The sequence below is a fragment of the Nestor notabilis genome, unplaced genomic scaffold, assembly GCF_000696875.1.
Source record: "Nestor notabilis isolate BGI_N333 unplaced genomic scaffold, ASM69687v1 scaffold35159, whole genome shotgun sequence".
Lineage (NCBI taxonomy): Eukaryota > Metazoa > Chordata > Aves > Psittaciformes > Psittacidae > Nestor > Nestor notabilis.
This window is the reverse complement of record NW_009942972.1, coordinates 20,212-43,558: the sequence shown is the minus strand read 5'-3', so window position 1 is coordinate 43,558 and position 23,347 is coordinate 20,212. Positions and strand designations below refer to the sequence as shown.

Below are 23,347 nucleotides of genomic sequence, written 5' to 3'. Positions count from 1 at the left end.
ATCAGGGCTGCAGGGGGGGGTTCCCCAGAGCGCAGCAGAAGGGGGAGAATCCCCTCCCTCCACCTCCACTGTTGGCTCTGGGCTCAAGGACACACTGCTGGCATACTTCACCATGGAAGAGTGTAGACAGAGTGTGGATTTCACACCAGTTCCATAGAGGGCTGGTGTGGAGCCTGCTTGCTGCTTCAAAATACTTGCTGCATGATGGCACCTCGCCCTCAGGGGGTTCACTGCACAGATGTGAAGTGCAGGGAGGAAGAAGCAGCTCTGTCCAGGAGTGTGCATCTGCTCCATGAGCACCCAACTGCTCCGAGGTGACACCATGGGCTTGCTGGTGCTGCTTCCTCACTGGAGAGAGCTTTCCCAGTGCTTTATAAAGTACGGACAAAGACATGCCCATTGCAATTCAAAGCCTCCTTCACAAAAAGTTGTTCACCAGATGAGACAGGCATCAATAAACTAACACATGTATTTTTAAAAAGTGCAATGTATTAATAAACGTTTTTATATAATTTGGTCTCAGTTAAGACTATTACAACATTAACAGTTCTGTAAACCACACAGAAAGTTGTCATAAAAACATACAAAATTAAGGCAACACACATTGACCCAAACTCACTGTTGGTCCCATTGGAGTCCATTGTAAGGCAAATGGAATCAGGCACGGCAGCAGAATCAGGGGACTTTTCCTGTACACTCAACCCATGTATTTTACTCAAGTTTCATGTTCTACTTTCATTGCAGGGTTTTAACTTAAAAGTGAGGAGTATTTTTTTAAACAACCTTGCTTAACCCTTACAGTACTGTATATTTCCAGGCCACCTTCCCAGCAGCCACGTAAAGGAACATGAACAAGCTCACAGCCTTCAAAGGGTTAAAGCCAAGGCTGCAGTCAACTTCAAAGAAGTCCAGAGAGCGTAGTTCACTTCTCTCTACAGGGAGTGTGAGAGTAAGGGTCCGAAAACCTCCGTTTGACTTTTGCTGTTGGTTCGTATTCATCCAAGAGTTCCTGAGCGTGGGCCACGGCAGACCCTTGTGCAATGTACACCGAGTGGATTTTATCAGTTCGCCTCGCCGGCTGCTCCCTTCGTCTAACCATTATTTGAGACTCTTCGTTAGCTGAAATCCTGCCCTGGGATTCTGTACATTTGAAAATCCCGGGAGGAAGTTTTATATTTGCTGTTGGCATCACTGGAGTTCGACGGGGCACTTTAATCCTGGATAGCGTTAAAGATGATCTGTGTCTTGAAGCCAAGGATGCAGAGGAAGAATTTGAAGAGTTTTGCAAAAGAGAAGGCACTTTGCAAATGTCTTTGGCAGGCTTACTGGAGCCTTGAGTATGGCAGCATAATCCAGTAATTGCTTTAAAGAAACAAAATCCTTAGATACTGAAAGCATGTAACTTGATACAAGCAATTGTGAGCAGATAGCATCTGGTCACCTGGCTTTATGTGGTGGAAGATGTAGAATAAAAAAATCACACACTACCTTAATACTGACCTTCGGTATCCATCCGTCCCGTTCTATCTTCAAGCAGGCTCTCTGTGCTCGCCGAGGTCTCCGAGTCTACGTTTTCCTCATCAGAGCCCCGCTGATCGAGCTCAGGTAACCGGTAAGTTATATCTTCCCTGCATCAAAACAGAGATTGTAGCAATCTAAAACACAGCATCTCTGATAGGAGCAACTTTGTGCAGCTCCTGTTCAGAGGTAAACCTTCCAGCATGCAGTCATTAAACATTAATTCTCATGGGTTTTCCTCTCAGCTAGTTCTTTGTACTTTCCTTTTGCCCTTCATAAAGGCCTGCAGAACAAAATTAACTGGATCATTTTGGACAAAAGGTATACTCCTTTGCTACCTGTATTACCCCCAAGCGCACAGGGCATGCTCTGCAGAGATAAAAGGTGACTCACTTTTCTTCTTTTATTGACTGTATGCGATCAATGAGAATCTCCTTTTCCCGGTTATCTGCTTCAGAAACTTCCTCATCTTCATGCAACGAGTCCAGTTCCGAGTTGCCACTGTCACTGCCTTTGACCTGTGAGCTTTTACTCTGCAAGACAAATTTACATGTAACACTTCTCATAAGCCATACGAAGCTATACAAGTCTAGACTGTCTACTAGTTGCAAGGTGGAAGACAAATGAGTAGGCCAAATGAAAGGCTGATGGAACTGATGGAGAGCTGTTAGTTATCCATACAAATGCCTCAAAAAGCAATATAAATTTTTCTATTCACCTGATTTCTGGGGTTTTGTTACCTTTAAGCACAGCAATTTGGATTTGCCAGCCTCAGATTAGTTTTAGTAGTCATTTACAAGTAGTATTATTACATTGAATACATGTTACATTCAGAATGTATGTAAAATACCAGTCATGACAGAACAGGTCAGCAGCCCTGCATGCAGTCTGAGGAGAAAGTTGCACCAATACATGCAGTCTTGATTGTTCAAGAGTATTTAAAACCAAGTTACAATACACGTAGTAAGTATTTTAGTCATGCAATAGTACCATAAGGAACCTCCCCCCCCAACCACATGCATTCTTAACACAGGCAGTGTACATACCAGCATCCCCTCATAAGGGGAAGAAAACCCAAGTTTTACAGGCCAGAGCTAGGGAGAGATCAAGACCAAATTCACTATATGAGGCTTCTGATCAGAGTTTGGTTTGGTTTAAATCAATACAACAAAACCAAAAGAACACACGTATCTGCCCTAATAGAACACGGCATGTTTTTGTCCACTACCCCCTCTTGAGCGAAGGATCTCCTTTGCCACATAAGAAGGTCAGCAATCTTAGTTCTACTGATTGAATTATATGGAAGAGATTTTGACCACTACAAGAGCGGATCCCCACCCCTGCACCCTTCATTTATCAAGCAGACTACAGTGCAGCTGTATATTTAGCTCCTATTTACAGCTTTGGGTAAGTACAAATCCCTTTTTTTCCTTGCAATTGATCTTTGACATACTGAATGGGATAGACAGGATAAATAAGTAGCATATCCCTTCCCAAGAAATTGGTGAGATGCTTTCTGCTGGATGGTGTGGCTTGGTGGTTTGTTTCAACACTTACCATGTTCTGCCGAAGCAATGAGAGGCGTCGAAAAGCAATGCTTTCAGCTGCTTCCAGCTGATTGATTTCATCCATTTTTATCTTGTACTTCCTTATCTGTTCCTTTATGAGCATCTCTACACACCTGGAGAAAAGAGCAAGAGTTTATTGAGCAGCCTCTTTCTTTAAATGCTCTGGAGACAATGACAGTGGGACGAGATACCTCTCCTGGCCTGGGGATGTTTGCCACACACGCACACGGATGACATGCAGTCAAAGTGCCCAATGGCATGGGAACAGGTTGAAGAGACCAACACAGCAAGCAAAACAGGACAGACTGTTGAAGACACTGGCACATGTTCTTCCTGGGATAACCAGAGCCTCTCATGCTGACTGTACACAACAATGGTAAGTAAACAGATATTACCATGGCTGCTAACTGCTTCTTCTACCCATCTTCCCTGTGCTGCCACAGACTGGTAGACACAGAATGACCCTGCAACTGCCATTTTCCACCTCTGTGGCCCCATGGGTCAGTAAGAAGTCACAAAAAGCTTCAATTTTTCAAACTTTGTTTTCACTGGAGGCAGACACAAGGCCAGCCATGCAGTGAGGATGGAGAGGGGCATTCAGAGAGCCAGAGCTGCTGGAGGGTGAGAGGAGATCAAAGTGGCTCAAGGACTGAACCTTCTTCCATTCAAGGAACACCACAGAAGAAATAATCAGGGGTTTTCAAATATGCAGGAGACAGTTTAATTCTATATCCTACTGTTTATTATGGCTTGTATCTCAGCAAAATATGTATGATTAGTGTACAATCCCCACAAAAGATTATCTTGATGTAAATACAAACCTGCTATTTAAGACTTATGTCACCCTACTTTATGCTTTGTGAACTTGATACAGGTGGGAAGACTTGGAGAAGGGCATACAAATGGACAGCAATATCAGAGTCAGAATTTAGCAACTCTTAACCCCGAGTTTCTCATCTTGATATGACTAAGCTTGTAACAAATACAAGTAGTAGTACTGGCCTTCCATCCTATTTCAAAGCACTACTTTGCAGCAGACTGATAAAACTTACATGGTTGTTTTTGAAACATCCTTCATGCTGGTTAAAGGGTCAGAGGTATCAGGACAACGCAAAAGGCACGGAGCAAAAACAATGGCCAAGGCATTGGGTGACATACGGTTGACATCTTCTATCAAAGCCACTCTGAAATTCAATGTTCAGGGGAAAAACAAAACAGATTTTAAGCAAACCTTGCTCGAATAGAAGCAATCTGACCAACCTTTGCCAGAGTTCCCAAACAACATGTATGGAAATCTGTGGGGTACTAAGTATGTAGAGCAGTCCAAAGAAGTTTTAAAATTCACACCTAAGTAGTCAAAGTTTCATACATCAGAGAAAGGAACAGGATGCCAACCCAGGCTAAACTAATCTGGTAACCTCTTAAAGCAAGTCTGGTGATTCAATGCCTCCTCCTTAAAAATACCTTTTTTCTCTGTTCAGAGGACCACCTGGAAAATTCTCAAGTTCCTTGGATAAGAGCAGCCTCTTTACCAGTACCACTTATCCCTGCTCCCAAAACTAGTGTTTGTGCAAGCATTTATAATCGTTATGCAATCCCTACCAAGTATACTGACATCCTTGGTTCACTGTGTACCCATCTGTATAAACACTGGTGCTCAGGAAAGACTCACCTAGTCTTTCAGATCTACCTTGTCTTCAAAGTTGTTCTTACCTGATTTGATACAAATACACCAGAGGGTAGAAGTAAGCACAACTATCAACTTCAATTCTTTCATTTCTAGACCAGCAGCACAATCACTACACCAACACTTTGGGATTTAAGATTCTAGAAAGCTTCCAAGAAGGACTCAAAAACATCTCATGGAGTTTCCCTCCAAAAGAAGTAATTAAATTCATTACTTGACCAGATGGAAGATGAGTCGCTCCAAGGTATTATGATTTGCTTGTGGAAGCTGTTCAAGAACACTGTAAATGGCACTGAGTTGCTCCTGCTTTTCTGGTAGTTCTGCACAAAGGAAGAAAGCACAAGATGATAATCACTGTGCAACACCAGCGAGAGGCACTCACTGACATTGTCTCAAACTGTCTGCAAGAGAGATTAAATTCTTAGAGGTCACGCTGCCATTCCATTGTTACAACTGGATATTAAAGTAACCCCCATGGCACTGCAATCTTCCTGCTTTTTCAGAGCTGCTGTAGTTAGCAGTTGTCAAGTGACACATCAACACCTCCATCAAGATTTAGAATGCCTTAATGGGGAGAAATTCCCTGAAAAGTGTTCCAAGTAAGATGTCTAAAATCATTGCTGTGAGTATACTGGAAGCAGACTCTTTCACGAGCATGAGCACCTTCAAAGTTTTTTTCCCAAGGGCATGATGAGTTCAAAACATTGCTTTGAACATTTCTAAGACCTACCTACAGCTCGGAGAAAGTCATTGTACTGTGCAGATGTCATCAGTGGATCTGGTAACTCCCGGAGCCATTGCTTAAGGACACCCGTGATAGTGTGAATAGGGTAATTCTCCAGTTTCACAGAATTTGGATCTGAAAAGTAAAGGTTTTATTTAGAGCAGTTCATTCCTTTGATGTACAGAACGGGAACCCCAAAGTAGTAAGATTAGAAATACTCAGATCTCGTGGTCAAAGAATCCAAGTGGCAATTTGGAAGTTAAAAAATAGTCTGCTGATAGTGATTTATATGTATTAAGCAGCTTTTTCCATCCAAATTGCAGGGAAAACTGCAAGTCAAAAGGGCAGACAACATTGCCTGACCTGCTTGCAGCAACTGTTTCAGCTCCTTCATTCGATTTGCTGATCCTGATTTCCTGTAAATGCCTTCTGTGTAGAGGCCATGCATCTCCACATACTCCAGTAACTTCTCCATGACAATGGGGACAGAATTTCTCTCACTGGTCAGCAAACTCACACACACTCCAAAATGACGTGGTTCCGTGTCCTGTTCATTCTGGAATTGATACAGACCAAACACTGTGAATAGCTGTTCCCAAGCTAGAAAATTCCATTGCTTCATGCTATAATTAGCTTATGCTTCCAGAAACAAAAGCTGAGTGTTTTATTCTAGCTGGCTACAAGTCTTTGATCACAAGACAGATTTCCTGAGCTGCAGCAATGAAGAAACCTTATAGTACACACAGAAGGATTTCTTTAACAGTTTTGTCCAACACAGCACACACATTCTAAGCAAAAGTTCCCAAATTAGCTCAAGTATCACCTTTTAGAAGAGTGTTCTGTTTGTGCAGCTGCAGGGCCTGCCTCTATGTGCAGACAGAGAAGGGAACTGTTTAAGCAATTTTTATTTAGTGCCTGGACATTCACTGTTCATCTGAGGAAAAAAAGGCAGCATTTCGCATGCATCGCTTCTGGTATCACAGTTCCACATCCCAGATCTACAGTTCTTACCTTTTTTCCACAGGATGTACAGCTGCTCTGGATTTTGGACATGCATTTCTTGTGACAAGTCAACTTGCAAGCTAGAGATAGAAGCAATTGTTACAAGTCTTCCAAATCACATTAGAATATCTTGTCTTATTCACTTACTATATAAACTGCATCTACTGTTCACTTATCTGTACCAGGCAGTTACAATCTGCACATATTGTCAACTAAGTGGCACAAATGAGGTGTTTTAACTTACCACTGCAGAGACAGGCTTTTTCCATGGGCCAGATGTAGGATGAGCAGTGCTCACATGACTGCCGTATGTTCACTTGGTAGTTAGTGAATACATGGCCACAGTGTTCCACAATCTGGTGGGAGACAGGAAGGAACTAATGGATTTCTTTTGCCCCTTTAAATTATTAGTCTTAATAATTTTAATCTATCCTACCTTATGTTTTCCACCCTTATTTTACAGTTACAGCTGATGGCTTTGACTTCAAAACTACATTTCACCCTATCTTATGGCAGTTGGGTTTGCTGGATTATTTCGTAATTGATTGCCTGCCTTGGTTAAGTGCAATACCATAGGACCAGCTCTAGTTTGTTATTACTATTTAGTAGTGTTTTCCTTTAAACAGTTCAGAGACTGTGAAAGCCATTAGGTTCTAAGAGATGCTATGGACAAGGAAGGAAATGCTTGAGTAGCACCTATTATTGCTTAAGCAAGATCTCTGATTTATGGAAACCAGTTTTATATTATGTCACATCTTCATAAAAGAAGTAAGTAACTTAGCAAGCAAAATAAACAGAACTTCAGTACAACATCAAGCTCTTCCAAGAGTGTTTTTCTCTGTGTTTTCTGAGTGCAGCTGAGGACTTAGAGTATTACAAAAAGAAAGTACTCACTGCACGATCTTGTTTTCGTTTCTTCTTCTGGGCCTTGGTTTGCTGCAGTGGAACATAAAGCTGGCATTAGTCTTTGAAATTCATACATTCCATTCCTATTTTTTCCTGTTCAGTTTCCCAGATGCTATTTCACCTCTAGATATTTGAGACACTATGGATATATATATGTACATAAGTAAATATTTATATACTGCAGCTTGGTATAAGGATTGTCGGAGCTCACAGTGTCAGCTTCCTAAAAGTCACCTGAGCTCACTGCATGGTGACCAAGCAATTCCATCTTTAAAACCTTCAGAGAACTCCTAAGTTTTCAAAGAAAATGCACAAACACTTTAAGGTTCTGGAAATATTAAGACTAAGTTAAATAATGAACAATTTCAAAAGGTGTAGCAGCATTCAGAATTTGTTGTACACGATTCACATATGGAAGGTGTTTCCCAATTAATGAAGAATGTGATGGAAAAGGTTTCTGAGGTAACACAGGTTCCTTATCCTAGGAGAGTAACATTGTTTAATCATCCCATAAGCCAGTAACAGAGTAAGTTTATACCTTGGGCTGCTCAGATTCTTCTTTTTTGGTATATCCTCTGATGAATTCATCCAGAAGGGATTGGAAGAGATTCAAGACTAGCTTGACTTCTTTCTCTTCCCTTTTTTTGGCCAGATTTGTAACTAGAAGCTGGTAATTTTCCATTAGATCTTTGTAACCAACATGGATTTGCCCATTCTAGAGAAGGAAAAAAAAATATCAATTGGAAGACAGTCTTCTTTTTGGATACCATTGAGAAGGTTTCATAATTTATGTGTCTAAGCTCAGAGTTGAGAAAGCACGCTCATAATTAACGTCAAAGATAACAGCCCAGCACAGGAACGAGCCAGCACACTTCCCTACTACACTGCAGAAAGGCATTTGGCTGAGACAAGGCAGTGGCGGAAGAATATTGGAAAAGCTGTTGGCACCTCTCCTTGGTGTTTAAACACAGCAATATTAAGAGGCTGAAGACAGTAAAATCCATCCATTTCTAAGAATAAGTTGCAGCTGAGTGAATGCAAAAAGGGAAATAAACCAGTCTGAAGACTACAGCAGAACTGTGAAATGATCAAGACTAACATTCAGCTTTGAATTCTATGCTAAGAATTGCTGAGTTGCTTTGTTAAAGAGCTGTAGGTCAAGCAGTTCAGCTGCACACAACTCATTTACTTCCTACCAACTTTTCACTGTATTGAGACTTACTACTTACAGGAGCAGAATACATAGTCTTGATGTTTCCTCGGAACTTCTCTGTGGCTTCAAAAAACAAACATTCAACACCAGACTTCTGAGAGCGCAAGTCATTGATCTGGAAGGCAAATACACCTGCATCAAATTCCATTCAAACAAGAACATCCAACCAGTGTTAAGCTTCAGTTGCTGGGCCTAGTCATGTACGACCAATTCCAGTTATTTAAAACAACAGTTCTTAATGCACTGTGATATGATACAAAATAGGAGAGTCAGGTAGTTAGGCTCTAGAGAGATCCATTTCCTTACAGCTTGTGCTTTCAAGTTTTGCTGCCCACTTGTTTGCAAACAAACGAAGTAACATGAGTATTTAATGTAATATTAAGAGACTTGAAGAAATAGGAAGGGCCTTAATACAGACCTAATTCAGCCAAGCTATCAAATCAATTTCCCTTTGCTTTAAATCATAATGTAAACTTGCACCTTGAAAAGTAGTCTTTAAAATTCCACACAACCAGAGAAGATAGACTTGAATTTTAGCAGAGTTGAGTGCCTTTTACCTTATTTAGGAGGAACTCATCAAGATGTTTCAGCTCATTGGCGTTTGCAATCTCACGGACCATGGAAGCTCGCCAGTTCTGAGATACACTTGAGATCTTGCTGATCTTTATAGTACGGTTCTTCTTTGTTTTACTGCTCTCTTTCAGATGGCGCTCCCCTGCCTGGAGGCGGCTGGACTGTCCTGAAGAAGCTGGGAAAGAAAGGAGTTTGTACATTAAAGCAGGATGACTGAATTCCACAGTATTCGCTTCCTCAGTAGCCATGCAAAACATCACCGAAAAGTTTATACTAGCAAGCTGAGGATTAAGTCACACAACCTCACCTTCTGAAACTTTCTGTGTTCCTCCTATTTCTGGAAAGAGGACACAAGATACAAGGGAGAGGCCTTCTTCATCAATCACATCAGGACTCTCCTTTGGAATTTTCTTGTCTGGCTTTTTCCCCAAAAGTCTACGCAAAGGACTTTTAAAAGCAGACCTGAACACCAAAGCAGATACAAGTTTGTCACCTTAGTAATGGAAGCTGGCTCTACTACAGGAAAAGGCTCTTTTAACAGTAACCCATAATAGGATTAACCTTTATTGTGTTTATTACTCTAAGGTCCAACCTGGAGAAAACAGAGCAGCACAAAAAAAAAAAAAAATGGAAAGACAGTCTGAAAGAAAATGTGGATATTCTGATATCTACAAGATTAGAGCATTATCTTCAACACACAGCAAGGTAACACAGCACACATCCAAGACATCGTTTCTGGCACACAAAGCTGCCGAGTTGCAGAATGCCAGACACAGGAGCAGGCCAGGGAAACAGCATTACAGGCTTGCTGGGTTCTTCAGCTTTTCTCTTGGGTGTCTTATTTCTCAACCTGGATGACAGCACGCAAACAAATCTTTGATCTGAGCTGGATGGTGGTTCTTAGGTGAACAAGAAAGTTCAAAAGTCGAGCACTGTGCAAGAAGCAGAGAATCTGTTCCTCAGTAGGGTCAGATATCACACTTACATTAACAGGAAGAGGCAACAAGAGCCACTCATGTAGCTGATGTCAATACGTGTCTCTCCACAATCACAGTCTCAAAACGCCCAATTCAACCACCCACCAGAGGAAAAATCTCCTTTTTCCACTTTCTGAAAGGCAGGTCAGTCACACACAGAGTACATACTTGGCATCTATTTGCTGACTTGCTGGCTGCATGGAACTGGCTGTGTCCGAGGTAGGCAAGAGGTCACTGGGCCTCTTTTGCACAGGATATTTCTTGTTGCCTTTTTCTTCTTCTGCTGCATCTGGCGATTGCTACAGTAGAGAGGAGGAGCCAAAAAACTACATACTGACTGAAAGAGACTTTTTAAATGGTTTTAAAAACTAGATTAGTGGGAAAAAAAATCATCTTGCTTCCTCAAGACAAACCCCTTTATCCAACAGATAAATTAATAGTTAATAGATAAATTAATTGTTAATGAAAGAGCCAAGTATATTTAATGCTTTGATCAAGGGCCCGTTTACTACAAATTAAGTTTTCAAAGTGGTGTATAATATTTGCTAATGAATTTCTTTTCTATGGATATCAAGCCAAAAAATATGAACCTGACAGGAACACAGGCAACACCGGAGGCAGGTATTCACAAATCTTTAGTATCTGTAAACAAGAATAATTAAGTAACTATATATGCACAATAGCATCAGTACCTGACTCATGGCAACACACTGGGCCAGTATTGAAAGATCACTTAATGAAGATGAATTCCCCTTCTTTCTGCAATGGTAGAAGAATTCTGCTTCAGAATACATGTTTTATAGACATCTGTAGCCTCTTAATATTTATCACCTTTAAATATCCCACATATCAATGTTACATCTGAGAGAGAACCCTGATCAACTCTTCAACTCACTTTTAAATGCAAAATGTACTGGAGAAATAAAGAAACTAATGGGGATGTCAGACTTCCTACCACATCAGAGCAACGATGCTTCCAAACTGCAAGTCACTGAAACTTTGTTTTCCATGAACAACACACATGTGAAAATAAACTCCAGACACTACTTTAAAGCCTCAACTCTCCATTTGAATTCAGCAAGACAAGCTCTGAATCTTTTGTTAGCTTCCAAAAACATTCTACCCATACAAATTCAACTGCAGGACTGAGGACTGGGAGCCAAGAGAAAGCAGCAGTTGTTCATAGCTGTATTTTCTCCCACCACGTGGCCAGATAAGACAGGCTCTCAGGAGCCCTCCATCTAGTTTGTAATAATGAAGATACTTGTTTTCTGACAAACACAAATAATTAGGAAGCTGCCCTTACTCTAGCTGATCCTGAGGAGACTTATCCACACGCGTTCTTTCATCCAAAGACTGACTCAGCATACCACTCTGACCAGCATCCGACTGTCCCTTTCCCTTCCACTTCTCTCTCTTGTACTTTAGCTTCCCTGGGTCATCCACATATCTCTGGATTGGGGAGGAAGTGGGACTATCCAGATCTTTGGTTGCCTTCTCAACAAGATGTTTGTTTTTATCTGCCCAGCATTCGGATGGAGTTTGAAAGCTCTCAGTAGCAGATAGGGTGTTATGAAGACTGAGTGCAAGATTTGTTGGTCTTTCAGGGCAGTTAAAGCTTTGGCTACCTTTTATCTGGTTATTTTGATTCCCTTGGGTTTTCATTCTATCAACTGTCTTATCTACTTCTGGTACAGCTGGTTGCTCAGGGACAGAACTACTTTCTTTTATCTTGCTTGACAGTGGCATGTCTGAAGTAACTTTTTCTTCAATTGGACTTCTCTCCCTCTCCCTGCTTCCTTGAAGAACAAGATCTTCTGCTGTGGATTTCTCTGGCACTGGAACAGTTTCCAGGGCCTCTTCAGAAGAGGTTTGTTCCTCGTGGCACAGTAAAGAATGTCCTTCGACCGAGAACAGGACATGCTTATTCTGTAACTCGTTATGTTCCAGCCCCCTCTGCCGGCGAGATTCCCGTTTCTCCCGGCTGTTTGTTACTTTTTGAGAGGCCTCTATCATACTCTTCTGGGGCAATGCGTCTTTTTCAGATGAGGCTTCGGATTGCTCATGTGGAGTTTGATCTCCATCCTCAACAGCTTGATCCAGCTCTGACTTGTGTGTCACAGGCAACTGATCTGTTGCTGGTTCATTGTGCTCATCCTTGCTCAGATCATCGTCTTGATGCTCCTGCGTTTCTCCCTGCTTTTCTTCAGCTTTCTGCTTTTCTATAGCCATTTTCTGAAATCTGTTAAGAATTTGCAAGATGAAAACACAAAGATTTAATGCCCATGGGTCAAAAAAAGTACCAAACTGTTTAAATGCAGCCTCAATAGCAATACTGACACAAAGTCTAGTCCCACTATGACCGCATGGAGGTCTGCTTGTTAGGACTGGCATGCATCAGTGCAGCTCAGTTGAATAATGCTTGAGTACAAAGCACTGAACCAGCTTCCACACAGCACCAGCCACTTGATACTGACTGCAGCATCGCTGGTATATTTGTTTACCAAGTCAACACATCACACAGAGACTGAGCTTGGCAGGTGAAGCCAAGTAGCAGAGCAGTTAAAAGGCACGTTTTCAGATCAGATTGCTCCTCTTCCTTTACCTCTTACGCTGTAGGTGCCCTCTGACCATGGCTTGCAGGAGACAAATCCTCCTCTTCTGCTGAAGGTAGCATTTCCGCTCCCTGTATCTTCGCCACACAGACTGAATATAAATGGCAGCATTATTCCTGTGCAGTGCCATCCTGACGCACCGGGAACGCCAGCAAGCCTAAGAGAAGAGATTTCTAAAGTAAGGGAGGGGTATTCAAAGGGTGAGTGTTATTTGAGAGGGTTGGTTGGTTTCTTAGGAAAAGCTGATGCACGGGTCTCAAAGATACCTGTAAAACAACGGCTGCCTGCCGCGTTCGGAGAAAGCGTCTCCTTTCTAAAACCATCCTGAGCCAGCTCTGAAGGAGAATGATCTTCCTGATCACTTCTTTGTGTAGTGTATCCTGTAGCCTCTGCCGTTCAGCCTCTTTCATGAAAACCTGCTCAGTTAAAGAGTTCATCAATAAACAGTTAACAGGAGCCTTTCAGCCCCCACTGGAAGTTACTCTGCAGGTAAATAGTGGCTAATGAGAATGCTTCTTACTGAACCAAACCTTATCAGCTGACAGCACACCCCAAAAGTCCTTTTGTTTTACCAAATCTCAGTGTTTAGATTCTTAAACAAACAACTGTACTTGCAACCTTCAAATCACAGAACTCTTGTAAATTAAACGCTAATGGCAGCAATTTCCCTAAAGCAATACCCATACATACAGAATTGTACTGTATAGTAAGATGACAGGTTGGCATCAAAAACAAGGAGACAAGCCCTAATGTCTGCAAGAGTTAAAAATCCTAATGTAAATGCAAAATGCAAAGAGCAACACCCATAAATAAACTGCACTAAATTTTGCTGTGTACATCAGTGTTTCTTACTGGCTTACAGAAGTTTCACAGACCTTGGTCTTCCCTATTTGATAGTAGTTTTCATCCAGTTTTAGTTTCTTCAAATAAACACCAATGTCTTCCTTAGAGGCTTTGGCATTTTTGGGCAGTAACACCTGAAACTGGTCTATGAATTCCTGTGAAAAGCAAAGGCAGAAGAGATCAAAGTTAGAAGGTAATGCACAAGTTTTAGCTTTATTCTAGAAATCTAGTTAAGACATCTAAGCTGTATGGGTTTGAAGGTATTTACTTCTCACTCCAAACTGAGCTACTTTTTCCTACCCTGTAAATCATAGGCTTCATTCAGCCTCCAGTTAAAGATCACCCATATGTAATCTATAAAGTTAATTTAGAGAAAACTAATTCACATATGGAGACAGTAACATGCAGCACTAATTGCTTACAATAGCACTCAGAGTGCTTTCATGCAATAAACAGGGCAACTTATTGGTACATGACTCACACAGCAGATTAGACTACAACTTGTTACCGTGCAGCCTCTAAAAATTCATTGTAGCTTTGACAAAGTTCAGCCCAAGCTGTCGTGAGCTTCGTATGAAGAGACACAAAAAACCCCTGAGGCAATGAATTTTTTTTCCCAAGCCAGGTATTTCTGAAAGCATAATCCTCTTCCAGTTCCTCACATACCTGGAATGTATATTTGGCACTGTAGCCAGATCTTCTGATTCGCACAGTTTCTAGCATGCCAGTGTATCTTAACTGCTGAAGCACCAAGCTTTCATCAAACAGCATCTCTTTCTGAAAAAGACCAGCAGTCAACAGCTAGTAAATGCCTGCAGAGTCCTATTTCTGTCCAGTAGAGAAAGCACATTCTGTTTTCACACCCCAATTACCTTTCACCTTCATACAGAATGACAACAAGCAAGTCAAAAGAGATCTATCACAGAGCTAGAAGACTTGGGTCCTCAGCAGTCAGCTCAGCTCTTACCTTCTCAGCGTTGGAGCGGATACAGCGGATGAAGAATGGCTCAGCTTTACCCAGTGTCTCCAATAACTTATTAAGTGAAGTCTGAAATGAAATATTCAGAAACAGTTTTCTTCTTCTGATATCAGCATTTGACAGCAGTATAGCTTCTTCCTCAGATATAAGGTTGTTTCAGATCTGATGGCCATACAAAATCCTATTTCACCCAGTCTAGAGATTCTCCCATTCTGCACATCAGATACCTGTGTTTGTTTTTACCTTTTCTCAAGATAATTAAAAGTGGGATTTGCATATGCTAGAACAACAGCACTAGAGCCATGTACAAGGCAGACTGGTACAGAGAACTAATACATTTCATAGCATAAGGGTAGTCTCTGAATGTAGTCTAAGTTTATCCAAGTAATAAACCCTACTTCACACAAATCCTGAGAATAAAAAGCACTTTGTTTTTCAAGCAAGATCAGCCTAGATCAGACCACGAAGGTTCCCATGAGGTCAGGGTGCACCCAGGTGTGTGTTCCACCATATCAGTCACCTACCTGGAACTGTGCACTTATGCTAGGGGGTTTCTTCTTTTTGTGTAAGTGCAAGAGGGATTTTGTAGTTCGATCATGCAGAGTCATGCTTACTATGAGCTTCAGGGATTTGGAATCCAGTAAGTTCTAGAAGAAAGTTTTCATAATCAGCAAAGTGCAAGTCTCTTAACCAAAGAGGAAATATTTCTGTCTGCATCAAAATGAGTAAGAAGGAAGCCAACCACCTAGAGCTCCACATTCAATGTCATGTTACACTTCAGGATTATTTCTATTTTGGACCAAAGCATCTTCTTTCCACTGCCCCATCCCAAGAGCATAAGGTGAGATTTACAGTGAACTACATCCTCACTGCGCTTGCCTTCCATCACTTCATTAGAAATAGCTTTATGTACTTATGGCACCTCTAGTCTAGTAAACAGATGCCAATTCATGTTTTTTTCCTGTTCAGCAGTTCTTATCAAGGTGAACATTTACCTATCCTTCAGACTGCCAAAAAGGAAGTTTTGGAGGATGATATAACGTCCCTACACTACGAAACAGTATTTTCTGGAGCGAGTTCTATCAATCAAAAAGAATGTTCACAATGAGAAAAACAACCCCAAACTCAACAACCAAATCCAAACCAAAACCCAAGAGAATCCTAAATTTATTGAATAACTTTACCTTAGGAATGATCTGCTTTTGTTTGATACCTCTACTTTTCCTGTTAAAATATTAAAGATCATTTCAGAAAAACAATCCACATGATTTTTGGTTATTTCAGCAAGCCATATGTTGGTGCAATTTATAAGGCAAGAGGAAGGATAGAAGAAAATGAGCATAACAGCATCAAGGTGTGTTCATGCACATCTCTTACAAGTGATCAATGCAAGAAATGCAAACTGCTTCGCAACAAGAATTACTCTTAAATAAACTCTGTAGGTATTGGAAGCTTTCAAAAGTGAAACATTTTCTCTTAAAGCTATTAAATCCTCACTGTTGCATATACTGGTTTGGGGCAGGTTATCCTATATAGCTAACTGTCCAGTCATTAGGCTCTCATCATAACACTAAAGGCACTATCAAATAAAAAAAAATACTTGATTCAGAAGTCACTGCTGCTTGCACCAAAACCCCTGTGAAAGTACTTAACAGAAGGACAACACATGCCCCAGTACTCCCACTTACAAATTCTGATAGGTCTGAGATCACCCCCAGAGCCTCCCGGGGCACTACACAAACTGCAGATGTAGCTCTCATCCACATGCAGACCACAAAGCTCTCAGAAACAAGGCTGTGGTTCACACCCTCCTAATTCTAAGCATGTTAACCCCATAATGCATGTTCCAACTCCACGCCATGCAGTTTACATCTATTCATTACACAATGGACCACAGGTTGATTTTCTTACACGTGCATAGGTGGGCACATGCGATGAATTTTAGGCCAGGAATATACACAGCATTAGCATCCTGAAATTCAGGAAACCATTAGCTATAATCTGGGAGAGATTTCATTGTCCAATGTTTTGCAACACTAAGCTTGGCATACTTGGGTTTTACAACAAGTTTACAAGGAAAGTAGATTTAACTTTCAGGTAATGCCACAAAGCAACACGTTCTCTATTGCCTTGACTTTTTTTGAAGGAATTCTTTTATTCTTAATTGTCTTGTTTCATTTTTTGCAGTAGACAAGCAACAAACTTGGAACCAGTATATTTTTTACAGACTAAAATAACTGCTTGGTTATTGTTGCACTTTCAAAGCAATACCCAGAGCACCAGAACTCACATGAAGTGGGAGCGGTGTTGAAGTCGGCTGAGTGACCGAAGCAGCTTGCAGGGATCATCTCCCTGCCAGGGAAGTCCTTTTATACTTGCGATGATTTGTTCATGCATGTCTCTAAAATGATTCACAGCAAAACAAAGGTGGCAAACAAAGACACAAGCCATGGGAGAGGGGAAAAAGGAAAAAGGAGTTAAAATCCCAAGAGATCCCATCACCAAGTGTGCTCCAAACAGTGGCAGGTCAATCCCAGACTACTTTTTCCTAAGCATGAATGATTCTGATGTCAAGTCAGCACTTTATACACTGTCAGCAGCCTAAAGTTTTATTATCAGGGTCTCATATGAAGCTTACTCTCTAATTCTACCTTTATTGTAAATTCTTGAAATTTACAATTCAGAAAACAGAGGGTACTTAATGAGCATGGAATCTTTTTGTTAAGCTAAGTAACCTTTTCAGAAAGATATAAGCTTCTCTAAAATCAAGCAGTAAATACTTTTAGAAAGAGATTTGACTACTAAAATGAGGCTGCTTAAGCAGACTCACATAAGAAAAGTTAAAAATTAGCTATTGCAGGAGTACCTGGTGAAATTTTGGGTTTCATTTTCACAGCAAAACTTACTCACACGTTTAGCTTTTCAAAGTAAGCCTGGGATGGTCCCTAATTTGTGGCAGATTCCATAATCTAAGCATGCACCGTGCTTGTGAATTGTTGTGTCTTGGCACAGAACTTACCTTCTTTACTCTCCAGAGAGGCACAAACCAAAAATAACAGAGGCATAAGAATCACTTCTGACTGTCAGATGCTATCACCATTCTGAGCTGCTTGCTGAGGCAGCAACATTACAGACAGTTGCTTGTTTCCCTTGGTACCTCTGACCATTTTTGAATGCCAAGACTTTGTTTTAAGATACCACAAACACACATGTTATGCTGTAGCCAATTCCTTCACCCAAATTGTATGTTTAGTTCTTAAGCTACCACAAGTGGTAGAGACTGTTCAGGCTGAAGTAATTATGAAGCAGCATGAAGTCACTGCTTTAAGTCACTGCTTCATGGCTTCGATTTTACATAGAGTGTGCTCAGAAGGTCAGTCTGTCCAGGAAATGTGCCTCCCTGGCATTTAACGCAGGCATATTTCTACTTACTTCTTGTTTTCATATAAAGAAATGATGTCTTCAAAAGCATTTATATCAAAATCCTCAGAACAATCAAATGAGAAATCAAGCATTGAGCAGCTGTAAAAGGAACATGTATAAAACCTAAACACTCCAGAAGAAGGCGAAATATGCCTGTACAGAGCAACATGCGGAGGCAGTTCTGCAGGGCTTGCCCTGCCTCCTAAAAGGCTGTAAAAAACATCAGTGCTCCTACAAGGCCTTCAGTGACAGACTGGCCGCAGAGGAATACACAAAGCTAAAAGCAACATATACCACGCACAGAGAGAGAACTCAAAAACCCACTGGTAAATGGAACTGGAGCTATGCCACCAACATTTGGAATTGCTGGGTCTTCCATTAAATAAGCCAAAGTATTGTTTTGATAGTATTGAAAAGGCCAAATGGAACAAGACAGAAGAAATAAAACTTGCTGTCCTTGTGGAAAGATCTAGTTGACAGCTGATATATGAAAATGTGACTTGGCAATTCAGGTTTTTTCCTTGACAGGGGTTAAGTATGTGTTTCTCACCGATAAGCTTTTTCTACTGGTGTATTTGACCTCTGGAGTTCTCCAAGGGGAATTCTGGGTCCTTGACGTACCACTCCTGTTATGAAATAATCAACAAGTTGGATTTTGACAAAGATATGAACATAACAGATCAAAAAACCCCCCAAATCACCAACTGCAACAAGCACAATAGGTATCCAAGGGCCTGAAATTTGTGTCTAGTACTTCAGCTGTTAGGCTAGACCACTTTGTTTCTCAAACTCCCTACGTATAGAAAGCAAACTGTAGCTGCTTCAAGATGAGTCTTTAATCCAGAGTACTCATTTGAAACTTCAGGGAGGCCCAAGAAGATCATAACCAGTGATAAGACACGAATCCATGTCAGAACTATTAATATCTTCCCCAGCTTTTACAAATACAACTTCAAATTTGGCACAGCCTGCTGGCAAAGGTGCACTTATTGGAGGAGGAAGCTGGAATGCTCTCTGATAAAGGAGTGACAAATCTCTTTGGTGCATGAACGTTAAGCCATTTTCGAAGCCAATTTTGTCCTTCGTATCAGTTTTGCCTTAAACTAGTTCTGTCAACAAGCACTAACCAATAGTATGGGATTTGAAGGTGTTCCCAGAGCATTTTTTCATCCAATACCTGCAGTCTTCTGAGCTCTCTGGCGTCCAGCTTCTGCAAAGACAGCCATTGCTTGAATAGCCGCTCGCAGAACAGCCCAGCGGAACACAGCCACAGGGTCCATCCCGATCAGCTCCCGAACGTAAGCGCTGTCACTGCTTCGTAGTAAAGCAACAATATCTGGTCTCATGTAATCCATATTTTTCTCTCTGAAATCCTACAAGAACAGGCACATTGAGGCACAAGCTCTCAGGGAAGCTGCATTTTGACCCCACTATTCACTGTTCTGAATAGTTCTCACTACAGCGAGCGTTATCCTCCAAAAACCCAACCCCAAAGTGCATCTGAGGACACATCTGATACAGTCCAACCCCAGCAAATTTCCTACACCCTGACAAAAACTATCAGAAAACAAGGAATTTTGGGGAGTTTTTGGACCCATCAGATTATCACCTACTTTTATCTGGTATTTAACTTTCCCAGCAAAGTGTCGAATAATAAAAGCAGGCTCCATCACTGGGGTTCCAACAAAAAACTTGTTCTCCTCATGCTGCTGTTTAAACTTTGCAAGGAGAGTTTGGTTCGTGGCATGTGGAAAACTAGGAATACAAAACAAAACAGGTCAGCTATTACATTTACTAAGGTGCAAGGTGACAAACGCCTATTGATCCTTGTGGAAAGTATGATACTGTCCAAGGCCTCTACACTTTAATGGAGACTTACATCCCTGCTTGGAATCTTAGAGACTGGCCTAATTTCTGGACCAAAACCAAGCAGCTCCACTCAGTGCAGAATATTCTGAGGTTTCAAGTGCGTCAATGCTTCCTCCCACTTCACCAGTCAAGTATACTTAGCACCACATTAGCTATTTACTGTATTTGCTACTTAATGTTCCAAAGACTTACAGACATGCATTTTACTTTAATTGGAATGCCATGGTAAAACATAAAAGTAAACATTTCTAAGTTTGCTTGAGCCAAAGTTCAATTTTAGCATCAATTTATATCACCACCATACTGGAGTCATTAAAAACAAAGTAGAGCATAGAGAACAGGCACTAAGATGACTCTTTGCTTCCCACAACATTCCTCCCCTTTTTAGAGTGCTGTTATTTCTGTTCTCTTTCACAGTCCTTCCCTCCTCCCTGCCACACATTGATTTTCAGAAGACATTTGTTGCTTACTTGCTTTCTTCATCCAGAAGATAGAAGAGGCCAGTGGGCTTCTTGCTGATTAAGTGAATGCAGGCCACATTATCAGTATAGTCAATATTGTGCCAAGTGATCCCTTCACTCTTATACTCCTCCTGTGTAGCTCAAGAAAATTCCCTCATCAGTACAGTGCCCTGACCTTTCATGTCTTTCAGTCTAAGCACTTAAAATACATCCCTGGCAAGTTGAATTTGTTAGTTCAGGCAGCAGAAACAAAACCAAGGAAGATTTATAAATAAGAACAGAAAAGCAGGAATACTGGGGCAGATCAAAGGTCCACCGAGGCAGGACACTGAAGAGCAGATGCTTGGATTAAAACTGTTTAAAAATCAAAAGAGCAAAAAGAATGTTTTGTTGTGCATTCCCAGCAACCAGCACCATACAAACTTGGAATTAGACATGACATCTACATCATTAAACCATAGGTAGACACATATTGGAGGAATTTAAGTCTAATTTCTTACATTATGAGAAATTGTGAGTATTTAATAGCATGTTCCAGAATTGCCAAATTGCACTGTCAGACAAAAGAGCAGAAGTTTCAAAACAGGCAGTTCAGCCCCACACATCAACACCAGAACTTCCCTGAGGAAGCAACGTGTATTGCTTAGGTTCAGAAAATTTGGAGCTCTCTTTGACAAGAGAATATGAAGCTCTTCTGCTGAAATGACAGTGCATCAAATGCTTGCCAGGACAAGCTTCCCATTATGATATGGAAGCAAAATATCTGGTTTTCTTAATGCTGCAAATTCCCACAGGAAAAAAAAAAAAAGAGGTACTAATGTAAAAAAAAGACAGAAAATTAACTGAGTTTTATGTTTAACAAAAGACAAAGAGCAGCTCTCACTATTCCATGTGATGACGATAAGAAATGGATTCTACAGTCTGCCTAATGACAGGCTGCTCAGAACCAAAATGCCATTTTCCACACACAAAAAAGCCTTTCTTTAAAAAGATATAGACATCACCCCTGAGGGCCCTCACGCTGCAAGAGACACAGGAAGTGGCTCATTCAAGGATTAAGCTTATTTGGAAAAAACAGGGCATTAGAGAAAAAGAAAACAGTGTCACTATTTATCCTCGTTAGCCTGGATAGCCACTTCTGTCCTAAGCTACAAAACAGGGACCTCAACATTATGTTTACATACCAAGTTTGCATGTTTGGTCATTTTCTCCTCTTTAAAATGCTTGTTTAAAGTTATCTACATGCTGTTGACAAAACACCAAGTCCTACAAAATGACTTCCTTCTTTCAGCTGAGTGACCTGAGAAGAACCTTTTAGCACAAACCAGACAAAAAATTCCAGGTCTAGTGCAAAAAACCCCCCAAACCTCAGTCTAGAAACAGGATCTGTTAGAGCCTGCAGCACTCAACGGGCTCTGTAAGAAGATGATACCATCTGCAAGCAACTAAATCAACATACTCCAGTAGTATCAGGATTTCAGAACTACTGCAAATAGCAGCATTCAGATGTATCGGTTAAAGGCAGTCGGGTCAAAGAGGTAACAAAGATATTTAATAACCACTAATAAATATTTAATCACTAGTTATTAAATATTTAGAAAGTGACAAAAATATGAGAAACTGTTTCTGGACCACTAAAACAAAACAAAAACCTGGAACAAACACCTCAGCTACAGACTTCCAAAGTTTGCAGTTTCATCTGACTTCTGCCTGCTATCACCTGAACATCAGGCAGAAACATAATACTAGCCCTCTGAAGAAAGACCCTGCTGTCATTAGGACATGCAGAGCACTAAATGCAGAAAAGCTACAACCTTCAAACAACAATAAGCAGTAATGAAGCAAGAAATTTAAAAAAATAAAAATAAAAGAAACCATGCCATGTTCTTTTGCAGAATAGTGACTGAGTTTGCAGAATACATGATAAAAAAAGGTTTTCTTTCAGCACCTTTTATTTCTTACCTGTTCCAATTTGAAAATATGCTGATTGAAATAATACTGAAGCTGCTCATTTGCATAATTTATACAGAACTGTTCAAAGCTGTTGGTTTCAAAGTCTTCAAATCCAAAAATATCAAGTACACCAATGGACAAACACTGAAAGAAGATGTGGAAATCTAGTTAAGCAATCTGTCATACAGCCACTTCACGCACAGCTGACCTGCAGTTCTGTTTATGGTAGAACCAGGTGATTAGATACAAGCATGGACTTCAGAAGAATCAAAACTTATCCCACATATCTGAATACACCATCTACAGCATCATCAGCTCCAAGTATGCAACTGTCTACAAAGACTGGCTTTTGTGAGAAACTTACTGCAACAGATTCTTCCATGTCCTTCTTATTAAGGAGTGCATGATTAATCCGCAGGACAATCCAATCAAACAAAGCACTGTACAAGGACTTTGCCATTGAATCACGAGCTGTTATTGCCTGCAAGTGAAATAATGTTCAGAAATTTGGTTTAACAAAAAAGCATTTCTAGTTCATACTAGTCTCAACTCAAAGTTTACAGCCCCAGGGAAAAATAAAGCCAACATTTCCCTTTAAAGCTAACGTCTAACTTTCCAAATGGCCCTCACTGAATGTGAAAGTGAACCACATTAGCTTTTTTAATCTAAAAATAGCAATTGCAGTTATTTAAGATCATTCTACTTCTGTTCTTTTACTCACCTCATTGAGACTATATGGCAAAATAAGCTTATCATTAGCAGTCACAGTTTTTCTTTTTGTTAGCACCTCTACTAGAATTTCCCGTTTAACCTTTAAAATAAGCAAGAACAAGAGTTATTGTCACCCTCAAACTCCCAATAAGCAATGTGATAGCAACAGTGGACATTCAGTTTCCTCAGAGAAGCCCAAGCTTTTTGACAACAGCTACGCTTATCATTCATCAATAGCTTTACAAGTCCTTCAACTTCTTCAGATTATTCTCAGCTTAGATTCATTCAGATGTTTCCCTATGGTGCCAAAGAACACATCCCCACT

General features: G+C 40.7%; 1 protein-coding gene across 1 annotated transcript in view; it reads right to left on the bottom strand.

Annotated features, from left to right (window-relative positions):
• Positions 1–922: 922 nt before the first annotated feature.
• MYO9B (myosin IXB) overlaps positions 923–23,347 on the bottom strand; it is a 33,789-nt gene continuing 11,364 nt past the window's right edge. The window contains 34 exon segments of the mRNA XM_010021656.1: positions 923–1,362; positions 1,501–1,628; positions 1,912–2,051; positions 2,565–2,612; positions 3,076–3,199; positions 4,139–4,270; positions 4,988–5,093; positions 5,504–5,632; positions 5,861–6,053; positions 6,509–6,579; positions 6,744–6,855; positions 7,394–7,435; positions 7,944–8,120; positions 8,635–8,733; positions 9,176–9,366; positions 9,499–9,653; positions 10,337–10,467; positions 10,861–10,927; positions 11,475–12,410; positions 12,774–12,940; positions 13,050–13,199; positions 13,659–13,781; positions 14,293–14,403; positions 14,594–14,674; positions 15,130–15,252; positions 15,790–15,829; positions 16,896–17,006; positions 18,579–18,654; positions 19,206–19,401; positions 19,642–19,783; positions 20,368–20,489; positions 22,321–22,455; positions 22,676–22,792; positions 23,033–23,122. Coding sequence (XP_010019958.1) covers positions 923–1,362; positions 1,501–1,628; positions 1,912–2,051; positions 2,565–2,612; positions 3,076–3,199; positions 4,139–4,270; positions 4,988–5,093; positions 5,504–5,632; positions 5,861–6,053; positions 6,509–6,579; positions 6,744–6,855; positions 7,394–7,435; positions 7,944–8,120; positions 8,635–8,733; positions 9,176–9,366; positions 9,499–9,653; positions 10,337–10,467; positions 10,861–10,927; positions 11,475–12,410; positions 12,774–12,940; positions 13,050–13,199; positions 13,659–13,781; positions 14,293–14,403; positions 14,594–14,674; positions 15,130–15,252; positions 15,790–15,829; positions 16,896–17,006; positions 18,579–18,654; positions 19,206–19,401; positions 19,642–19,783; positions 20,368–20,489; positions 22,321–22,455; positions 22,676–22,792; positions 23,033–23,122 — 5,205 coding nt within the window.